General features: G+C 32.8%; 1 protein-coding gene across 4 annotated transcripts in view; it reads left to right on the plus strand.

The window, feature by feature from the left end:
• Positions 1-284: 284 nt before the first annotated feature.
• Positions 285-24,111, plus strand: part of LOC108978304 (carbohydrate sulfotransferase 11) — a 32,493-nt gene continuing 8,666 nt past the window's right edge. The window contains exons 1-3 of one of the 4 annotated variants that reach the window (XM_018948509.1): positions 285-420; positions 8,399-8,734; positions 22,599-22,727. In XM_018948509.1, the coding sequence (XP_018804054.1) occupies positions 8,603-8,734; positions 22,599-22,727 (261 nt within the window). In that variant the 5' untranslated portion in view covers positions 285-420; positions 8,399-8,602. Of the gene's footprint in view, positions 421-5,544; positions 5,595-5,673; positions 5,724-8,398; positions 8,735-22,598; positions 22,728-24,111 lie in introns of those variants that run through there. The other 3 variants (XM_018948518.1, XM_018948528.1, XM_018948537.1) reach the window with 3 other exon arrangements.

A 24,111-nucleotide genomic window follows, 5' to 3' on the forward strand; every position in this document is an offset into this window, starting at 1 on the left:
TTTTTGTGAGATTTGCGCGCTTTTGCTATTGTAGCCAGAGTTGGCATGTCCGTTGGGCAGTTGTTGTTATTGTTGTTTTTTGCTGCTTATATATGCGGCATTTGTTAGTTGGCACTGACGCCACATACAAACACACACACACATCTATATACACAGAGAATGACATGTGTACGAACGCGTATGTTTGTTTGTGCGGCACTCACTGCGGCGCAGTGGCTGTTGGCATTTGCTGGCTTTGCCAAAAGTACTCGCACTAATTTCGATTCAGTACACTTTCACACGAGCAAAGCGTGAGCGTTTTGCAGAGCGCGCATAGCAAAGTTGAAAATTAATTTATTCATTAATAGAAAAACACAAACCCAATAATAACAATAACATAGTGTTAAAGGTGCGCAACAACGGCACAATTAAAGCCTAAAAGTAAGCGCTTCAAATTTATAGAAAATCAACAAAGAAATATGTGCGTGTGTGTGCGTAAAATGTTTATGTGAAAAATTAATAATTCATAAATCAGAATAGAAATGTTGAAAAAAGTTATGTGCAAAATAATTGCCTGCGCGTTGTTGTAGCAGCAGTGTAGCAGAAAAAAAACGAATATGAGCATATTTTATTGATTGTGTTTTCGTGCCTCTTACGAGTGTGCATTCTGTTGTTTTTTCATTGTTTTTTTTTTTGTTTCTTTAATTTTTGGTGGTTTTGGCCAAATACGAGCCAGTGCTATTCGCAAATTACATACATATATGCATGTATGTACTTGCACGAAAATAAATTTTGAAACAAAAAGTTTGTTCTGTAATTGTGTATGTGTATGTACATGTGTTTATAGGCAATAAATCGATTAATTTAAAAAATAACACTTTGCTTAATTGAGAATATCCAAATATGTGAGGCTTTTTAATTCGAACAGCAGCTTAAGCAGTAACTGAAAAAAAACTGTATATAACAGTTTTGTGCAGATATATAATATAAGTAAAGTGCTAAATGTGCAAAATATTTAAGAATTGTTTTTTTTTTTTTAATAATTAAACAGCCTTCGTGCTTATGTTTAATTTATTACTTATTTATTGAATATCAGTAATTTTTTATTATTTCAATTTTCACAATGTTAAAAAACTTTTATTACAACAGGGTAAAATTAAATTAAATAATATAAGAAATAACATAATTTAGCAGCTTATTTTTTTGACATTTTAAAAATAAATTTCAATTTTTTATAAATACTTTGAAAAAGAAAAGTTTTTTGAAAAATTTGTATAATTAACTTTAATGTTTAAAAATAAAAATATTGTAAAAAAATTTAATAAAATATGCGAAACCTGTCTCTTATACACATCTAGATGTGTATAAGAAAAAACTATTAATTTTTGGAGTTATTTAGACTTTTAAAATTAAGTTTTAATTTTTTTATAAGTTTTTGGGAATAAAAAAACGGTCCTTAAAATTCGTAATATTAACTTTTATGTTTAAAAATAAAAAGCAAATAAAATGTTTGCATTTTTTTCTTAAATGGCATTTAAAAAATAAATTTTAATTTTTTAAAACGATTTCGTCTTAAAAATTAGCTTTAAAAATTTCAAAATAAGCACAAAATTGTTTTTACGTTTTTGAGTACAAAAAACGGTTTTTTCAAATTTTAATAATTAGTTTTTTTTTAACTTTTAATAAAAAAAAATATATAATAATTTATCTGATTTTAAAATACAAATAAAAAAGTTATTTGGATTTTTTCCATTTACGTAATACTTTTCCATATTTATAAAGATTTTGAGTGTTGTTTTAATAATGACTTTTGTGTTTAAAATAAAAAGCTGTTAAAAAACATTAAGAGCGTATTTAGTTTTGTTTCCATTTTAAATTTAACAATTTTAAAAGTAATTTTGTTAATTTTTTTGACATTAAATAATCATTTTTAATTTTCGTTTAAGTTTAAATAACAGCAAATTTAAATGAAAACACAAAAGTTTAAAAATGTTAAACTAATAAAAAAAAAAATCAAACAGAAATGCATTTAATTTTTTAAAGAGTTATTATAAAAATGTTTAAAATTAATATTAAGAATAAATTTTAATATTTAATTGATTTTACTATGGATTTTCATTTTAAACCCTAAGTCTAATGTTTCTATAGCCGATTTAAAATGTACATTTAAATAAGAAATTTTGGTTTTTTAGCTATTCTTAATAGCACAGTGGTTTAAGGGGGTATTCTAGTGCAGAGGCTCGAGTTTCGAACTTTTTCAACAACTAATAAAAAAGAAGCACTAGATATTTTTACTATTCGTTTTTTTTTATTATTTGTTTATTAAACTTAGAAGAGTATAAAAAATAAATTACCAAAAAAAAAAAGTTTTTTCATCGAGTTATGCGTCCTTTAAGAAAAGGGGGGATAAAGAGGCCGTGTCCTCATCGCATTGATTTCTACCCTTGTCGTCATCTGAAAAATAAAACAATGACAGATTCTTAATGAGTACGAATGCGCTGTGTCATGAAGCAGCAAAACTAAAAAAAAATTTTTCATAAAATGGCGTCTACTCAAAAAAGGTCGATTTTTCACAAATTTTTCAATTTTGTTGATTTTTTTAAAAATATTATAAATTTTAAAGCTAAAGAGATATATTTAAAGGATATTCATGCCAAATTTCAAATAAATCGACTGATTAGAACTTGAGATGTGGCTACCACATCAAAAAAAGGAGTTTTGAGAAAAACGCGTTTAAATTTTTACGTTAAGTTTCGGGCAGCGTAATAGATAGATAGATAGTTCGCTCAACCGGTCTAGTCAGCCACGTCACTAAAATGGCTATAACTTTGAAAATAATTTGAGTTCTGAAAAATACTTTTAGGGTGATATTTTTGAATATCAAAACTATCGAATTATGAAAAAAAAAATTTTTTCGATTTTTTCAAATTTCTAGACTAGACTAGGGGGTATCCCTTAATATAAACAGTAGCTATTGATTTTTGTAGACAAAAACTTATTTTTGATTTTATTTCTCGAGCCCTTACTAAAAAAAGAAATTTTGTAAGCTTATGAAGAGATTTCAAAAATATTTTTCAGTTTTTAAAAGAATACACTTAGTGTTACTTAGAATTAATACTCTAAAAAAGACGATTTTTGGGAACTTAAGCAAAAAAAAAATTATTTTTCGATAACAATTGTTTTCACATTTAGAAGCTACACATATAAACAAATAAATAAAAAATTTTCAAAAAAATGTTGAAAAGAGATTTCGAGTTATATGCAATCTCGAACGGCCTAAAAAATGATCCTTCACTGCTGCAATAACTGTACTAAATGATTTGTGTGTGTTTTTTTTTAGTTTTAGAATACGCGTTCAAACGTAAACTGCTTTAACTGATTGAATTGAGCGGCTACAGCTTAGGAGGTTGTTATCTAAAAACTAAACTAAACTAAAATCTAAAAACGACTAATATTTTAATAAGTTACTTTGAAAGAGATAATTTATCTAAATATGAAAAAATTATTATTTTTTAATTTATCAGTTATCATTTGATCGAAGAATACTTTTTTTTTTAATTTATCACCTATAATTTGATTAAACAATATTTTATTTTTGTTTTTTATGATAATGTGTGTAATTATAAGTTAAATTCTAGCCAAAAAAAATTATATTGACCGCATAAAGAATCATATTTTGTTTTTTAACTGTATAATAATTAATATGTATCAAATATACTATGAAGGGCCGATGAAATTGAACTGATTGAACGATATTTATTTATTTAGTTTTTCRCAATTAATTTAATTTATTTTGCAACTTTATTCTTTCTTTTTAATTACACATTACATTAATAGGCGAAGTTTCGTATTTGTTTTTATTTTTTAATTAAAAACCTCTGATCTATGGAAAATGTGCAAAATAAAGCATAAATTTAGCGAAAGCGTTAAATTTTGTTAACGATTTTAATTTGAAATTTTACATGCTGAAAAATAAAAGAAAAATAAATTAATTAAAATAAAAAAATATATATACATAAGTTAAAAAATAAATAATAAAAAATACCTGAACATTAAAAAGTAAAGTAAAATACTGTCAAAATTGTTGTAGTAGCAGAAAAAATTTAAATTTTTTACTCACAATTAATTTTCGAAATTCACATCCCCTCTCTTAGCAACAAAATTTGTATGCACCAATAATACAATAGAAGTAAAGCGTGCCTAAATAACGCAACATTTCAATAATCACTATTATTGAGTTGCTAGACACCAACTACACTTGCCGTTTCCATGCGAATGCACGACGCTGTATATTCCTACAAATCAATTCATTGCTATTATGCGACAAGCTTACAAATTTACACACATCTGCATGTACGTACGTGTTCATGTTCACATACACAGATATATGCATGCGAGTGTAACTACCGGCTTTGTGTTGGGATTTGAGCGATCGTTTTAATTATTTTGAATTTTTTAATGATAAATAATTGAGGCATTCGCAGAGAATGAAACTGAATCACATGCAGATGACAAACAGATTTATATATGTAAGAATGTACATAGATTTTGCAAAATAGTATATGCATTGCGCTCCCATTTGCGAAAATAGCTCATGCGACATCGTAGTGGGGTGACAGACAGGCAATCTCTTGAGCACAGGCTAAATTATTCCACTGCCAAGTGGTGGCGGCAGTAGGCCGATGGCTATTTTCGCTGCAACGAATTCGATAGACACATATATAAATATGTAAATAAGTACATACTACGTATATAAAGGCAATGAGATGAAACAACTAAGTCAATACAAGCACAAACACATATACATACTATACATATGTGTACTTATTGATGCTAGCACGAAAGCAATGACGACAAATGCCCAGCAGCAGCGGCTAATAAATAGTGTCAAATAGCATTCGATAGATAAGATTCATTTTTATACATACACATACAGTTATTTTTGTTTATAACAACAAACGCACAACAAAAATACATAACAACCTTCTACCGCAGTGAGTCCTCCCACTCGCTAGCAGGCAACGCCGAAGATGTTACAAGTACAAGTGCGTGCATAAAACAAAAAAAAAAAAAAAACACACACACACACACACAAAATAAAGAGATCAAAAATAAAACATTTGTATTTATTCTCAATTGTTTTCTTAAGTGTGTTTACTCTGAAAAGAAATTACCGAATATTGACCACTCCTGCGCTGCCACTGTCCCCGTTTTATTAATGAATGGGAGCGCTGTGCGCTCAGCTGCGTACCAACTGGCTCATACGTAGCCAAGTGAATTGATTTCGGCTGCTAACTGTAAAAATTGTGCAAGCAAAGAACCAGCAATGTATGCATATGTGTGTGTGTATTTGTTTATGAATCGCGCCGCGTCTAGGTTCGCTGTCAAACGTCAGCGTTGGCAAGTAAAAAATCAATAAAATGTATGTTTTCATAATTTTGATGGTTGTTTGCTGAGCATTTCTTTACCTTTGCGCTAGCTTTTACATAATATTCTTCCGCTTCCGTTGTGTGGGTTAGGCGAAGGATAATCAGTCGTTTGAAGACGGTTGTGAGCATAAGCAACATAATTGTGGCGAACATTTTTGCAAGCTTAGAAAAATAGCAATTTAATACGTATGTACATATACATATGTGAAATGAGTTGTACATAATAAGTACATATGTATCTACTTGGTTGCAATATATAAGAATGTGGAAAGAAAGAATAAGTGTATATAGAAGAAAGTAAAAAGTAACTAAGAAGTATGGAAAACAAATTGCAAGAAAAAATTGGCAAAATTTACAAAAGATGCAAACAGAGATGGCAGTGACACTTATGCGCTTGTGTGTGTGGAAAAAACATAAAAAAAATACTTTTTTCTTATGAAAGCTTAAAGCTGTATATATATATATTTAGTTTTTCATATATATATATGTATATGAACATTCATGTGTATAAGTATATAGAAATACGTATGCATGTTCATGCACATCTACTTTTTTGAACTAGAAATGTCGGGTGGCATATTTACCTTATTACCAGCTGCACTATTTTTATTTCCGATAATTAATTTCGTACATATGTATAGTATGTAAGTGCATATACCTTTCCTAAATCAATAACAAGCCGTTTGCTACTTGAGTATTTAGTTAAAAAAGCGGGATCGCTGTTACCATACCCTGTGAAATATCAAATAGTTTACCGAGTATACCAACAAATGTGCAGCTGCATATGTATACATGCATAAACAAATAAATATTAGTATATGCATGGAAAATGTTGCACGTGAGCAAAAACGTTGACACAATTTTCACAAATGTCAAAACAAAAGTTAAAGTGCATTCAAAAACAAAATAGCAACAAAAAACATAAAAAACAAAATAAAATACAACGAATAAAATAGAAGCACCCAAAGTAACCTCGCCACTAAAAATATAACATTTATATAATAATAATAATATAATAGTCAATGCTTTTGTCCGCAACTGTGCTTAGTGACCAAAGTTTAAAATTAAGTGCGAAAGTTAGTATTTAGTTTTGCTATAATAGTGAGAAAGCCAAAAAAAAATTTAAAAAAAATATAAATGTATATTTTTTCTTGTAGTATCCACTTAATACAAGCTGCTTAATACACTAAATCATATAAGCGTAGTTTAAAAAGTATTTTTTTTTACTTATTATAAAAGGAAATATAATATTTACGTTACATTGTTACGAAAAATTTGAAAATATCTCAATTTAATATTGTAAAAATTAAATATCGGCGTGATGTATGATCAATGATTTCAAGAACGATCAAAATATTTGTCACATAAAATCCAATTCGACAGCATCTAAATACTTTGAATTGTTATACGATAGGGTTACATAGGCTTCCTTGGGTAAAAAAAAACAGCCTTTTTTCAATGATTTTTTTCGCCTATAAAAAATTAAATTGTAAATTCGAATTTTTCCTTCTTACAAATATACACTAATAACAAAGAAATTCTGAACTTATAGGGAAAAAATATTTTAACCTCGGCCATTGCGACGCCATTTCCGGTGATCCCTCGGAAAAAAGATGTACCCGCGTTAGCAGGATAATCCTTACAGAATCATCTAAAGTGAAAAATAGGTGTTTTAGTTGAAACCTTAACTTAGAAGAAAATAAAAAATTCCTTTATCCAAGTCTTTAAGATTTGTATCTCAAAGACCTGTGTTAAATTTCATGAAGATCGGTTGAATAATTTGAGAAATCTTTCTAACCGACTTCAAGAACATAGCTTCGAGAAAAACTCGTTTAAAGACGGTGCACTTAGATAGCCTCGGTGCACTTAGATAGCCTCGAGCGCACAAGAAACTATTACTCGGATTAAATTGTAAATTTAGAACTAGAATATTGTAGAATTAAACAAGACAATAAAAAAATCAATTTTTTGAAACCCAATGTAACCCAACCTTAAGTTTTACTCGTAACTGTTAGAATAAAGCCAATAAATGTAGTATATGAGAATCGGGGTAATTTATAGAGAATTCATCTATATATGGAACCTTAAAGTACAGTATATCTAAAGGCATTTTAATCTAAATTCCGCGCGAAAATCCTTTCGTCGAAAATTCTCTTTTCTGGCTTGGTATGACTGTCAGTGACATCTGTGATAAAAGTAACATCAAAATAGTTTTAGTGTTTAGTATACGCCTGCCTTTCCGAAGTACTCAAAGCGCATTAGCCGATTTTGACGATGAGTGAAATTATTCAACAATGAAGTTCTATTAAATTTTGTGCACGGAATCAAACTTCTAGTGCTGAAGGTTCAGAATGTTGGAGTATGCCTTCGTTGAAAATTGTTTGTCTCGAGCAAGCCTTTTTGATTAGTACAAATTATTCAAAGAGAGTCGAGAACGCGCTAACGATGAGCCACGTTCAGGACGGCCATCAACATCACCTGATGGTCAACACGCCAATAAAATAAAGAAATTGGTGATTGAGAATCGACTGACATCGTTGCAATGTCGCAAGGATCAGTGAAAACAATTTGGAAAGATCATTTGAGTATAAAAAAGTGAAATTGGTCAAAATCACTCAATTTTTTTTTAGAAAACGGCAAACGACAAACTATATTGAGTCTCTTTAAATAAGTATTATAAATATACGTGAAATTCAAAATCAAATTCACTGATCTCGCAAGTGACATAAGTATTTCAGTGCTGCTAAAAGAAAATGACGAGATCATAGACTTTGCCGTCAAGCACATAAACGAGGTTTCGAATCATTTTATGCATGCTGCAAAGCGACAAGTTTAATAATTCATGATTTTGCACATTTTTTGTGATTTTTCCTCCACATATTCGCACCTGTCTAAGCGCACTGGGTTCAATGAGTGCACAAGCCAAAGTTGGCTGCTGCAAGCATTTCGCCGCAATTCATGAATTTAATTGTGATTATCTTGCTTTTCAGCTATTGTCTGTAGCGTGTTCGTGTAGCAACTAGGAAATAGCAGAAAGAGCGCTTAAAGATATACCCGTAAAACATAAGCAATAACGGTGTTACAAGGAAATCATACCGCATGTTGTGCAATTCATATCAAAGCAGCGGCAACAACAACAGCAGGAAACAACAACTGTCGTTGTAGTGTCATCGCGGCCAGTGTCGCTTAAATAAATGAGATTTAATAGCCCATATTGGCGCGCCATCCGGCGATGTTTATTTATTTTCGTCGCTATCTCGCTGCTGCCTTTAGCGCTCGTCTATATGGTGCGCTTGGACCAGGCCTATCGCCTCAAAGGATATGAGGTGAGTTCACATTACAATTATATGCATATACATATTCAGAGACATACATTTTAGCTTATCATTACTTATGTATGTATGCTTTTGTAATTAGCGGTAAACTGCATTTTTACCTCGCCAACACAACTACAATTTATTATGTTTAAGCTTCAGACGCTCGCAAATTCTCGTTTGTTTTGAGCTAAGCTCCAATCTAATCGCTCGCGCTGATAATAAAACTAAGGTTTAAAGTCAATTTGACACTTGATCGCTGTAGTTATATTTGCTCGTTTTTTATTGTTGTTGTTTTTTGCGTGTATTTACTTTTTGTTGTTATATTAATTTGCTCTTTTATTCCATATTAAAAGCGTTAGTTTATAAAAAGAAAAGTTTGTAAATATTTTTAACACATCTCCGAGCTTCGTGGTACACAACAACTTTTACATTAGCTTCGCCACACGTCGTTGCCAAGTTACCGCTATGCAATAGTATATGAATACACACATATGTACATAAATACTTTATCACTTGAATGCTTGTTAATAATGTGCAAATTGATGATTTTAAGTGAAATCAATTTAGGTAATATTTTATTTATAAAATGCTACAGTCAAATCTCGGCATCGGTAAATGTCGATAATTTACATATTTTTATATCCTCGAATTATATTCCTCAGAGTATAACCGTTTTATTCAAATAACCGGTGTCTGTAACTTCTCTTCTTCTTTTTTGCTGTCGTAGACACCGCTTATGCGGTTATAGCCGAGTTAACAACAGCGCGCCATTCTTTTTGCAACGTGGCGTTAATTGGAGATTCGAAGCGAAACCACTTATATTATATAATCGGCATGCGTGCATTTGGCTCTAAGTTCTTACTCGGGGCGAGGGCTTCCAATAGCTTCACCTTCACTATCTCCTACTACTTTTGTAACAGCTATTCCAGCGGGTTCCTGTAGGCGATGTGCACCACGATCATAGGTCGCTTCGCATTCACATTGGCAGGCGCCATTGCATTGGAAGTTGTTGGCTTGTCGTCCGCGTACTTGACGTTCAGCTTTTGGGCTAAGTTCCAGAACTTTCTCTTTTTCGATGACACCTCCGGTTCATTCTCTGTCGAACGCTGCCTATTTTCATCGATGTGCTGCTTTATGCGCACAGCTCTTTTTCACCCCCTCTCTAACCCAAGCTAATCGTTTCACATTCCCTTCGTTTTGGTTGGACTTGCCTTTGAGTCGGCTACATACTATATACCGACAGCGGTCTTATATCGCGCTTAATCCTTCAGTCTCTCATGGCTTAAACTCTTCCGGCGCTTTCTCTTGTTGCCAGAGTTGGAACCCTTGGTTATCTGCACAAGTGAGCGTCGACACTTTTCTTTCTTCTTCACAGCGCTTTCTCCAATCTGATCCGTTTCTTGTTATTGTTGTAGAGACATAAAATATTATTGAAGCAATTTCGAGGAATAGTGGCGAATTGTCAGTCTTTGGCCGGATAAAAATCCGGGTCCTTAGCAGTAGTAGTAGTTATTACAATCACCGCAACCTACCCTCGTTAAGGTGTGGCCGCTAGCGACACTTCTTGTCATATCGCTGCGCCCGCAGGTGGTAACAGTAATGTCTCCTACCGACGTTTGGGCCCTTTTAACCTAACCTAATCTAACACAATATGGTCATCAAATGTTCCTATCGATATAGTGATTGTTTCACTTATGGTAAGATTTACTAGAAGATACATACTTGAATTTAGCACTTAGATCATTCTTAGAGTCGCAGTCAACAAATAACTTTCAAGTCATTGGCCTTCAGTGTTCGCTACTCATGGTAACAGTGGCCCCATCCAAGGTGTTTATAAACCATAATTCAATAATCTCTTAAACTTACAAACCACAAGGGACATTACTTGTTCTGGAGGCTAGGTAGATATGTAGAGTGTCTTTAGAATCGTATCTATACAAATGTGACAATTTTATTATTTTACGGATCCGTTACTCCAGAAATGTGAATCCCCATTGAATAGAAGATGAAGCTAAAAATGTGTGTTCCAATTAATTTTCAGCCTTTGCGAGAACTAACTATGCTGAATAAACTTAAGAAATTTGTTTGTTTGCTTAAACAGCTGTTTGCTGTTTAGACAGGCTTTTTTCCACCCATTGCTATACTAATTAAAGTAACTAGCTTCAGATTGACCGAATTGAAAACGTTGAATGAGTATTAAGTTAGGCATGAACGTAAGTTAGTTGTCGGAACATATCTATTCTGCACTAAATCGAAACTCTGTTGTGATTTTAAATAATACCGTTATTTGTGGTTCAGGGGGATTATCGTCTGATTAAGAATAATATTATTATACGTTATGTGGTGATTATAGAAAATACCTCTAATCATTCATTGTTATATTACTGATGACCTCTGTCATGTGAATAATTTTTAGTATATATTCGAAGAATACCACTTGATAGCTGGCTTATGCTATTATTATTTTTACCCAATTTCTTAGACTGAAAGATTGATATAAAAGGTCTAGTATTAATAAATATAAGTAGTTTATTATTTTTTCAATAGTTTGAATGTTTTATTTATATAGCATAGTTGGATTATAGTGAAATATGCGCCGTTTTGTTCGATAACTAATAGCCATTTTAAAAATAATTTTATATTGCCACTCTCCAGGGCAGTGGAGAGAAAACCGGTATCCGCCCTTAGAATTGCAAGCCCGGTAGGAATCGTTCCCGATCTCCCCCCACAGTCGATTTTTACCAACTTTTTAGGCAAAATTTTCAACTACAAAATTATATGTCCTACATAGGAGTAAGCAGTAATCATTGTCGCCTGATATTGACTATAAAGTGGTCATATAAAGATCTACGAACCTACTTTTCTGAGCTTCTGATTAGTCACCATTCATGTACTTGTATGATATAGCCTCTCTCACTGTCCCAAACTTGTCCCATCTGCTGATTTCTTCAAAAAGTCAACTTGTTATTAGTATATTTCTGAATTAAAAGTTTGGCGATAGGAGAGTAACTCAAAGTAGATGGATCCCTGCCCATCCCACCAACCACATAGCGAAGCATTTTTGACGGTCAATCAAGACTTCGTTATAGTTTTTGCGAGCTCATCCAATTTCAACCACGATCGTTTTCGCTTGACAGGATATTCGGTCAAAGAGGTTTTTTGACGCTAACCGGTGGCATATACTTGGATCATTTTTTTTTTTTTGGTTAATCTTATTTAAATATTTTAAAAGATTTTCTGAGAGCTGTTTAGCTCCCAACCAATCGAGTCAATGCTTACGGTTAACGCTATTTATGGTAATTGGTCTTCAAGACGTGGTGCATCTTTGRCATCAAAATGCGACAAAACCAAAACTTCCTGTGATTGATTGATAGAACATCAGGACCATAAACACCATTCACTTTTTCAGTAATCTTACTTAAATAAAAACATCCGTTTTCGCCTTTATAGAAAAATAATGGACATTTTACTAGACTTTATATAAATTAGTTCAATATTTCCCCTCTAATCAATACTAAATAAAATATTATATTCCATATAACAAATACAGTAAGAACAAACATTGTTTCCAAATAACTTGTAATTTAGCTGCTGCTCATAATTCTTAATTAACTTTTCGGACTAATTCACTGCCGCCACCGTTCGAAGCAAAAGTGAGAACTGCAATTACTGAGCAAAGTAAAGGTTCTAATTTTCCTTCATAAATATTTATATTTTGTGCATAAACAGCAACTTGTGTAAATTCAAGTGTAAAATAAATTCGAAAAATTCTCCTACTTTTCTCAATTTATGCACATATTTTAGCGCTGAGGTATGTTTATCTACACAAAAATATGTTTATTTAGTAAATATTGGATCCAATAAATATTTTGAGGCTAAAGATAATAAGCTCTTAACTATCGCCTTTTCTTGAGACAGATACTACTAATAGCCAAAGTAATTACTAAAATTGTTTATCGCAAAACTTTAGTACGTATATGTATTGGTATGAATATACCTATCTATGTGAATGGTATTAGATATTTGAAAGGTTTAAGGCTAGTGACTGAAGGCCAGAGCTTATTATAATTACGGAGGGAACACTTCTCTATCTCGCTGAATGTCAGTGAAAGTATAACACCAGGAGATGGAAACCCGATTCCCCAATCTATGACGAAAGAGGAGACGTTCCATTTCCCGGCCATGAAGAAGTTCGAATAGCAATTCCACGTCTGAAGAACAACAAAGCGGCGGACGCTGATAGATCCCCGGCCAAGCTATTCAAATATGGTGTCGAAGAACTGATAAGGAGCATGCATCAGCTTGTTTGTAAAATATGATCGGACGAAAGCATGCTCCACGAATGAAATTTAAGTATGCTCTGCCAAATCTACAAAAAGAGAGATCCTACAATCTGCGCCAACTACATTGAGATAAGTCTCCTTAACATCGCATATAAGGTTCTATCGAGTGAATTGTGTGAAAGATTAAAGCCCATCGTCAATAAACTAATTGGACCTTATCAGTATGGTTGCATTTGACAGTATGAAAAGGAGGTGCCGTTATGCCGCTATGTCTGAATACCGAAAGCTCCGTCAGGATCGGGAAGACCTCTCCGAGCAGTTCGATATCAAACAAGGTTTCAGACAATACGACTCTCTATCGTGCGAATTCTTCAATCTACTGCTGGAGAAAATAATTCGAGCCTTTCCTCCTGTCAAACACCAAACATTGGTCAAACCACGTCAGTGTTGATAGTCATAACTTCGATGTCGTAGATAATTTCGTCCATCTTGGAACCAGTATTAACACCAACGACGATGTTATCCTCGAAATCCAACCCAGAATGACTCTTGCCCACAGGTACTACTTCGGACTGAGTAGGTAATTGAGAGTAAAGTCCTCTCAAGTTGAGCCAACACCAAACTCTTTGAGTCACTCATTATTCTTGTCCTGCTATATGGTGCAGAGGCATAGATGATGAAAGCAAAGACATTACAAGTTTTTGAGAGAAAGCTTTTGGGGAAGATTTATGGTCCTTTGCGAATATCGCATTCGATGGAACAATGAGCTGTCCTAGTTATACGACGACATTGACATAGTTCAGCGAATTAATAGGCAACTATGAGGGCTATTATAGCTTCTATACAGCCAAAGGTAACTTTTTTTTCTAGTTCTATACAGGTATTTACGTGAACTATGGAAAAATTCACAGAAGAAAATTGTTTATATATTTATATTTGTTTACATAAAATCAAAGCTCACAAATTTTTAAAATTATGATATAAATATATATACATAAAACATTCGTATAAGCCTGTAAGAAAATACATGTATGTTTGTAATTAACTATACCCAAAATCTACAAGCTTTGTCAAACTACGGACGTAAACGCTCGTTCATGCGTGACCTTGTTCAAAGCGTCGGCGCTGTGTAGACTAATTAATTTATTCTTTAATTACTTTATTTGGACAAAAATAACAATACTACGTCATTGCTATTCTCTACCAGAGGAATAAATTATTCTTACAAAAAATTGAGAGTCATGGACAATTTTGCACCCATTAAACATTCAAAAGAATATCACAAAATGAAATCATAGCAACTGCGTGTGTGTGAAATTTTCAGTGGATGTGTGAAGTGAATGGTATAAACTAAAATATGCTGATTACTACTTTTATACTCTCGCAACAAAGTTGCTAAGGAGAGTATTATAGTTTTGTTCACATAACGGTTGTTTGTAAATGCTAAAACTAAAAGAGTCAGATATAGGGTTATATATACCAAAGTAATCAGGGTGACGAGTAGAGTTGAAATCCGGATGTCTGTCTATCCGTCCGTGCAAGCTGTAACTTGAGTAAAAATTGAGATATCTTGATGAAACTTGTCATGAGAGAGTATAAAATGTTCGGTGACACCCGAACCTAGCCCTTCCTTACTTGTTTGTTAAAAAAATGTAGTTTTTTTGTTTAAAAAATATATTTTCTTTATATGCCCACCATGTAGCGAAACATGTACTTATATAAAGCTAAAATTTTATGAACTTTACTAGCAAGTATTATGTTAGTCCGTGTGGACCTTTTTGAAAAAAATTAATTCTTCTGTCACGTCATTTTACATATGTATATTAAAATATTTACAGCAAAATTTATTGGATTATGCATGGCTTCCGACTATAAATTAATGGAAAAAGATCAGATTCGCCAGTTTAGGTATATTATGTACTGCTATCAACTTTTGTTGTGGTACATACATAAGGGACAGGTATGTGAAATTCAAGCAAATTTGCAAGAGCAGTTACTTACAGCATTTTTCGAGTTCATGTATCAATGCGTTTAATTCTTTAAAAAATATATATATATATATATAAATTATTTGAAATTGTTCAGATATGCTCACTATAGCATATAGTTGCCATACAAAGCGAACGATGGGCATCAACGGCTTGTATGGAAAACCTTCGCATTTGATGTGGTATCTTCACGAAATTTGGCATGGATGCTTAAGGTAATCTCCGAAAAAACTTTTCACATCGGATTACTATAGCATATAGCTTCCGTACAAACTGAATACATAGTTACTAAAAGAAATGCACCTGTGAAGGGTATATTAGCTTTGGTGCATCCGAAGTTAACGTCTTTTTATGTTCTTATTTACATACACATTGTGTCAGAAATGGGCCTCAGCGCTGAACAAAATTTGCCTCGGAAACGTTGGATTTTCTTTGAACTTTTGAAGGGCCCACAGAGCGAAGCGATGTCGCTTGGGAATGTCAAGCGGCTTCAGTTCTTGCACAAGCTGTATTTTGTAGGCTTTCAATTTAAGACCTCGACATAAAATGTGCCAAACTGTTCCATACGGCAGTCCGGTCGAATATTATCTAATCCGAATAATATCCTAAATAAACGGATTGAATTTTCGTAATAAAGTTTCAAAAATTTGTAAACGTTGTTCAGGCGTAAGTTTTTCCATGATGAAATGCCAAAAAGAAAATGACAGCTTGCTTACACGTAATCTGTCAAAAAAAAAAAAAAAAAAAAAAAAAAAAAAAATAAAAAAAAAAAAAAAAAAAAAAAAAAAAAAAAAAAAAAAGGAAAAAGTACTTCTAGTTATATCACCAGTTAGTAGGCAGGGCAAGAAGTCTGGCAACCTATTATTATGTATTATTACACTACTATTCGTCCTACAAACTACTGGGGTTAGTTTTCCTTGTTTCGGAGTGCGCACCTCAAACTTTAAACGCCGTTTCTCTCAAAACACAACCTTTTATACTCTCGCAACAATGCTGCTAAACAGAGTATTATAGTTTTCTTCACATAACGATTGTTTGTAAGTCCTAAAACTAAAAGAGTCAGATATAGGGTTATATATACCAAAATGATTAGGGTAACGTCTAGAGTTGAAATCCGGATGTCTGTCTGTCCGTCCGTGCAAGCTGTAACTTGAGTAAAAATTGAGATATCATGATGAAACGGTACTCGTATTTCTTGGCTCCATAAGAAGGTTAAGTTCGAAGATGGGCAAAATCGGCCCACTGCCACGCCCACAAAATGGCGAAAACCGAAAACCTATAAAGTGTCATAACTAAGCCATAAATAAAGATATTAAAGAGACAATTTGGCAAAAAGGATCGCCTTAGGGAGGGGCATATTTGACCGTAATTTTTTGGAAAAGTGGGCGTGGCCCCGCCCCCTACTAAGTTTTTTGTACATATCTCGGAAACTGCTACAGCTATGTCAACCAAACTCTATAGAGTCATTTCCTTCAGGCATTTTCATATACAGCTCAAAAATGGAAGAAATCGGATAATAACCACGCCCACCTCCCATACAAAGGTTATGTTGAAAATCACTAAAAGTGTGTTAGCCGACTAAAGAAAAACGTCAAAAACACTAAATTTGACGGAAKAAATGGCAGAAGGAAGCTGCACCCAGGCTTTTTTTAAAAATTGAAAATGGGCGTGGCGACGCCCACTTATGGACCAAAAACCATATCTCAGGAACTACTCGACCGATTTCAATAAAATTCGGTATGTAATATTTTCTTAACACCCTGATGACATGTACGAAATATGGGTGAAATCGGTTCACAACCACGCCTTCTTCCAATATAACGCTATTTTGAATTCCATCTGATGCCTTCTCTGTATAATATATACATTAGGAACCAATGATGATAGCGGAATAAAACTTTATACAAATACGGAATTTCAGCTGAGGTATCCCTTGTGGAAAAATTGTCGTGATCGGACTAAAACTTTTCAATGCAATTAAAATAAATGAAAATWCAATTCAATACTCAAAGTACACAAATTGATCTAATCTAATTAATTTACAGCAAAATAAAAAAATATGTAAATGACGGATAATGAAATCTCGATTATCACTTTATCATGCGAGAGTATAAAATGTTCGGTGACACCCGAACTTAGCCCTTCCTTACTTGTTTTTAATGTTTAAAAAATGCCTAGCTATCGTCCCTATAAATTATTATAATTTATGGACAATGTTATGACAAAATTTATGTAAAAAAACGTAGAGAAAAATTAAAAAAATACTTTTTTATTTATCAAAATTTTTTCATGATTATAGTAGGGACGATAACCAATCACGTACTTTTTAAGAACAAATTGACTTTTTGTGTTTCAAATGATCCACACATGAGAAATCGTGTCCGCCAGTGAAAATACGCATATCTTTCACCCAGCCATTTCTCCGACACATGTCATAAAAAAATTCCGAAATTTTTTTTATACACTCCTCGATAAACGTCATGATATGCAAAAAGAGTTTTATTGTAGATTACAAATTTTTACGAAAAAAAAATGTCAAAAAAACGGGATAATTACCCTACTGACCCCTTAATCAACATTTTAAGACACTCTTTGTAAAAGAAAATATCTAATAAACAAACAAAGAGCACATGACCTAATTGGTCAAAAACACTGTCTACTGAGCTACTTTTTAATATTTGCATAAATAAGTATATATGTATGAATATTGTAAGAAAGTACAGAAATAACTTCCAAGTTCCGTCCAATAAAGCAAGCTAACGGTTTATCGTTTTTAATTAGCGCCAACTCACACACACAGACAATTGGTTGTGCTAATCCGTCCATGCAAATAAGCTACTATAGTATATCTTTTTACTGTTCGTCTTCCGGGACTTCCAACCATACCTCACACACACACGCATACACATGTATGTAAAAACATTCGAGGAAGACATATCAACGAGTTATTGTCACTCTGCTTGCACTTGACCCTGGCACTACTGACCACGACAGCGATTACAGCGCATTGGGCGAGTAGCTGCGATTGAGGGGCAAAGCCATAAACTTGTATATTGCATTTGTATGCATTCATACACCCACACATACGCACTAACATATGTCCACATATAAGCTGCTTCGAATGCTTTTCTTTTCTTTATACGCCACTTTGGAAATTTGTTTACGACTTTTTGTTGCTCTGTCATTGTTGCTCTGTTATTGTTGCTGTTGTTGCATTCCAGTAGCATTTCGCTGAATTCATCTGAATTTGCATTTGTATTGTCGGAGCAATTTAGTGGTGTTGCTAGCGGAAAAGCGTGTAGGAAATCGAAAAGCGTATGACTTATACATATGTACATATATGATTATCTATATATTGTATATACTTACACAAAAAGGTACATTTTAACTCTCCTTAAAATGTTGTGAATAAACAAATTTCTATACAAAATCACTTTTGTACACATTGTTATTGTGCACACAGACATACTTGTTTTTGTATTCAATGTAATAGATATTGACGTTAAGTGGTTGTTCGAGATGATATAAATTATTACGGAGTGATCGTTTGAGCTTGCTGAATAGGCAGACGCCACACGGAACTAAATTCAGGTGAACACGGTGGTTCTGGTATGATATTGATTGAAAATTTGACGAAAAGCTCACGAAGAATCAATGCGGCCCGCGACGGTGATTGTCCTGGTGCAAAAACGAGAAGTTTTCGGTCATTAATTATGCCCTCTTTTTACAAATAGCTTCGGACAAGCGATGCATAACACTCAAAGAGTATTCCTTGTGGACAGTTGACCGGTCGAAAGGAATTCGAAGTGCATAACACCTCAATTATCGAAAAAAAACTGTCAACATCACCTTCATTTTAGATCTGCTTTAACATTGTGTTTTCGGCTTCGGTTTACCTTTGGCACGATATTGTTCGTCTATTTCTGCATCGTAAGCATAGATCTAAGATTTGTCGCCAGTAATAATACGTTTCATGACATCCTGGTATACGGAAAGCATTGTTTCACAGGCGTTAATGCGACGCTGTTTTCCAAAAAAAATTAATGATTTTGGAACCAATCGTGCTTTCACTTTTCTTAGGCCCAAATGATCTTTGATCTCTGCCTATTAATCGTCGATTCCTTTATTTTATTGAGGTATTGATCTTCAGTTGATATTGATGGCCGTCCTGAACGTGGTTCGTCGTCGATGCGTTCTCGACCCTCTTTGAATAATTTGTACCAATATAAATTGCTTGTTCACGACAAACAAATATCAAAGAAGGAGTTTTCCTACCAGAAATTTGATTCCGCTTACAAAACGTTATGGAGCTTTTTTGTTGAATAATTTCATCAAATTCAAAAATTGCTGAATGCACTTTATGTACTGCAGAAAAATTAGCATATAATATTAAATTATTTATTTATTGAGTATAAAAAATATTCAATATATATTAGTTCTAATAAACCAATAAATTTGTATTACATAATTTTTGCTTAAGCTAAGAAATACGGCCGGTTTATTCTCAGATCGGTCTGATTATGTCTGAAACATAAAGTCTATCGAACATTGCGAAAAATAATTTTTTCTTCAGTCAGATTTTGGTGTTTTTGTGATGCTAGGAACTCCAGATCTAAAGCAAACCTCTTTAGTGATATCAAAATCGACTTTAATGCCGACAAATAAATAGAGAATATCGATTTGTTCTTCTTGTGTGTTTACCAAGATCTTGCGCATGCTAAATCTCAGTTTTAGATATTTTCATGTTTAGTGGTTCGAATTATGCAGTGAGTGGAACTACACATTTTGTAGATTGGTGATAGATCTTTTACATTCAGGTTTTTAACTTTACTTTCATTCGTTCATTTTCCGCATGAAAGTTAACACAAGATTTTTTTAGCTCCGCACCGAAGTATTTGAACAGATGCCAGCAGTTTTTCTATGTTGCATTGTTTTCATTAGCGAATTTAAGAGTATATTTTCCCTAACTTTGACTTTTAGAGACTTCTCCGCTGCCATTCTTCCATCCTGAGTGCTTGGATCGTTATTGCTGCTCACTCACATTTGGCTCCCATCCAGACGCTTATTCATAGCATTTATATATTTATTGCAGTCTATAAAAGTGCTGTCGACTAATAATTAAAATAAGAGTTTAGACATAATTGTCCTATCTACTAAATTATAAGAATTATCATTATGATATAAACTTATTTATACATAATTAGACTTTGCTAAACGCTGGCATCACAGCCAACTCTAATGACGTATAGTCTGGACACTGCCTATGCTTTATTGGTATTTGGTTTTTGATGCAGGGATGTCCCTAATACTTAAGCAATTTTTTTTTTCTGAAATTTTTTTTGGTGAATAGCCTATATTTTATTAATTACAAGATTTATTGCTTCAATAGCATCCATAAAGAAAAAGAGATAGACAAAAGCCGTTCATGATATTTAGGTACATAGCTATCGAAACTAGAATCTTTTATTATATTTTAATTTAATGATTTTCCGCAATTAGTTTTTTATGGAAAAAAAGTTCAATATTTTCCAAAATCTCAATTCGAGTGATATCGATTGAACCGAAAATTACTTTACAGCATTTTTTCACCAATTTTTTTCTCATACAGAAAATTACATATTTTAATAGAATAACTTATTGTTACTAAACATACATTATTAACTAAGAAAATTCGAAATTTTTGGATAAAAAATAATTTAAACTTGACCACGCACCCCCATTGGCAGGACAACTACGTATAGGATCATCTCACTTAGAACTTGAACGAAGAAAACAAAATCTGAAAATTTAATTTGGCAGACATTACAAAAAAAAAAAAAAAAAAATCAGTGAAAATTTCGCAACATTTTTTTTTCAAATTGTTGTAATTGAAAAACAAATACTTCGTCCAAGTCTTTGAGAAGCTCAAAAATCTGTGTATAATTTCATGAGTATCGATTGAGAAATCTTGACAACCGACTTCTAAAACACAGTTTCGAGAAAAACGCGCTAAAGTCGGCACACTTTGTCTAGCTAGCTTCGAGCGCACAAGCTCTCAAGACAGTATCTTCGAAACTATCACTCGGCTCAAATTGAAAATTTAGAAAAATATTCTAAAGGTGTTGTAGAATTTCTTAAGATAACAAAAAAAATGATTTTTTGTAACCCGTAAACCCATGTAAAACCTTATTGTACATACGTCTGTAAAAACGCGAATTAGTACCTGAGATTTTGCGATTACCACGAAATTGCTATTTATGACTGTTATAGTATATAGCTGTTATGCATTGAGATAAATGTAGTAATGTACCAATGAGAAGTTAACGTATTTTTGTTTTCGAGGTATTTATTCAAAAAAAAAAAAAAAAAAAAACTAAAAAAAAACTAAAAAAAAAACACTCACTTTGAGTAGTACTGAATGACATTAAAAGCTAAATTTCAACCATTAATATGCCATTTTTCCAGTTCATGTTGCAATTGTGGTTCAACTCAAAGGCCATTAACTTGTCAAATATATCTTTAATGAAAATGTATTTAATATTGCATTTACAGTTGGTAATTAAAATTAAATTTATGAGCTCATACACAATATACTTTGTAAATATAATAATAAATATCAATAAACTTAAGACTCATGCTTTGAAGTGTCTAATATTTTATTGGGATAAAACGCAGAACAGTCGCAGAATATATTTTTATATATACATACCATTTGTTATTCAAACTTTGTTACTATATAAATATAAGTTTTCAGCACACAAACATATGTAATAATATGTATTTATATGGCACAAAATAAATATTTGCGCTTGAGATGAGCTACTACTGACACTTAATTGCCCATAATATACACAATAAGATTTTATTATACGCTTTGTTGGCGAACAGCTGATTTAACTACTCATAGAACACGTTTCGTTGAATTTTCGCCCACGACATTTGCTTCATTTACATCAATTATAAGCTTGTGGCAGTCAGCTGCGCAGTTGCTGCAACGCTTCACTATGGAAATGCCATGTGTGTACATATTTATAAGAATATTACCTATATTCATTATAAAATATATTTTTAATAGTGACTCGTTATATCACTCATACGCCCCGTATCACAAACCAACACACAATCACTCATACGCCGCGTACCGCCCAAAAGCAACTCTTTTGTCATTTATCGCCACTAAATATTGCACTTCAGCGTGCATTGACAGACACACACACATTCAAACATCAGCGACATTTTAAGCGCGTGCAACGTGCACACATTTTGTTGTATATTGTTATTGTTGCTCGTCATGTTATTTCTTTTCATAGTTCAGGCTTTTGTGCAAATAGACGTACACATTTTTTTCTTCAATTGTATTGTATAGCAATTTATGAGAATATGAAAATTTATAAAAAAAATTTAAAAATTATTAAGCCAAATTTTTTCAATACAATACTCGCACCCCATATTTGCACCAGCTATTTTGCAATATGCTAAAATTCGAAAAATTACATAGTAAGCATAAGTTTGCGTAAAAATTCCGTACAATACAATGAAATGTTCACACACTTAGCTCAAATGTTGCAACAATAATAACACCAACAACAAATAATCTTTATATTATCGTACAACTTTTTTTAGGCGACAAAGTTCAACGATCATTTCGGTGATCAAAGTTTTCGTTATCCGGTAATGTTGCTGGGGAAAAATAAGGATCTAACGGTAGCGGCGACAGGCAGTTCGCGCAAAAAATTTTACAAATATGCTAAAGTAAATATACATGTTTGCAAAATGTACATTAACAAACACAAATACATACAAACAATCATATACTTACAAATATATTGCGTAGTCGAAAAAGTCTTTTCGTATTTTGTCAATAGTTGTGGTCGTCAGTGCTACCAATCACATTCTGTCATACTATATAGTGTTGGAAAGGTGAGATTTTAAGTTTCAAAAAATTAAAATCGCTGAAGTTGAAAAAAGAAATTACAGCTGTTCAAAAATCAGTGAAAATAATGAAGAAGAAGAAATTGGCCATAACTTGAAAATTTTCTATAAAAAATGCAAGGATGCCATGAAAGCCACCAATGAAATTTGTGAAGTGCACGGAGACAATGCTGTAACAGTTCGTGTAGTACAACAATCGCTCGCTTTAGTTCTGGAAAATTCGAAATTTCGATTTACACTGATGAAAATTTTTCCCTGATGGAATAATGTCTCTAGCGGAAAAATGACAAAAAGTGAACGACTAAAATATTACATATTTGTTTAATTATTTATTTGTATAAACATTAAAAACTAGTAAAGTTTGAAGAAATACGTAAACACTTTTCCGATTTCCCAATATGTAACAAACAAAACAAATTTGTATGTAAACAGCAAGTAAGAATTTGAAGCATTCGTTTTCAATACGCACACACACACGCATTCACATGCATTAGCATCACATTTGCATCGCTACAAGCTAACTACACACATACATATGTACATACATATGTACCTACATAACTGTTAATTAACACTTAGTGCCATACATTGTCTGGGCACATGCACACGCGCAACCAATCAATCAGCAAACTAACCTGTACTCATTGTAAATACTCAACGTAAAACTCAAACAAAAATATTTGCCCAATTTTAGAAAACTAAAACCGCAAGTATAACTGTGTTGATCACCCACAACTATTTATTTGCTCAGTAAAATATTAAATGAAAAAAAAATATATATATAGTCGCCGTCGAACGAAATTCCTCATTAAACCCTACGATCCAATACATACCTACATATATTGAAAATCAAAACATATAGCCGCAAGCTGTCAAAATCACGCCATACCTCGCCATACCCCGCTCTTAGCATTAGCGCTCATACCACACAACCAATCAAGCGTCCAACATTTTACTACGTGTTTATTACTCATACGCCCCGTCGTGCACATTTGTACCTCCACCGTACCCAAACACAAACAGCCACCAGCACTACCGACTGTCCGCCACACCACCCATCATCACGCCCCCCAAATGCATTTTGTACGCTTAATGACTTTCCCATAAATCAGACATATAATGCATATTTCCCTTTAGTATGCCGCCGTCCGTGTGCGCTCTATGGTTAGTAGTTAAGTATTGTAATACTTTCTTATTAGAAACA

Source organism: Bactrocera latifrons, unplaced genomic scaffold, assembly GCF_001853355.1.
Source record: "Bactrocera latifrons isolate USDA-ARS-PBARC rearing strain unplaced genomic scaffold, ASM185335v1 scaffold_1, whole genome shotgun sequence".
Classification (NCBI taxonomy): Eukaryota; Metazoa; Arthropoda; class Insecta; order Diptera; family Tephritidae; genus Bactrocera; species Bactrocera latifrons.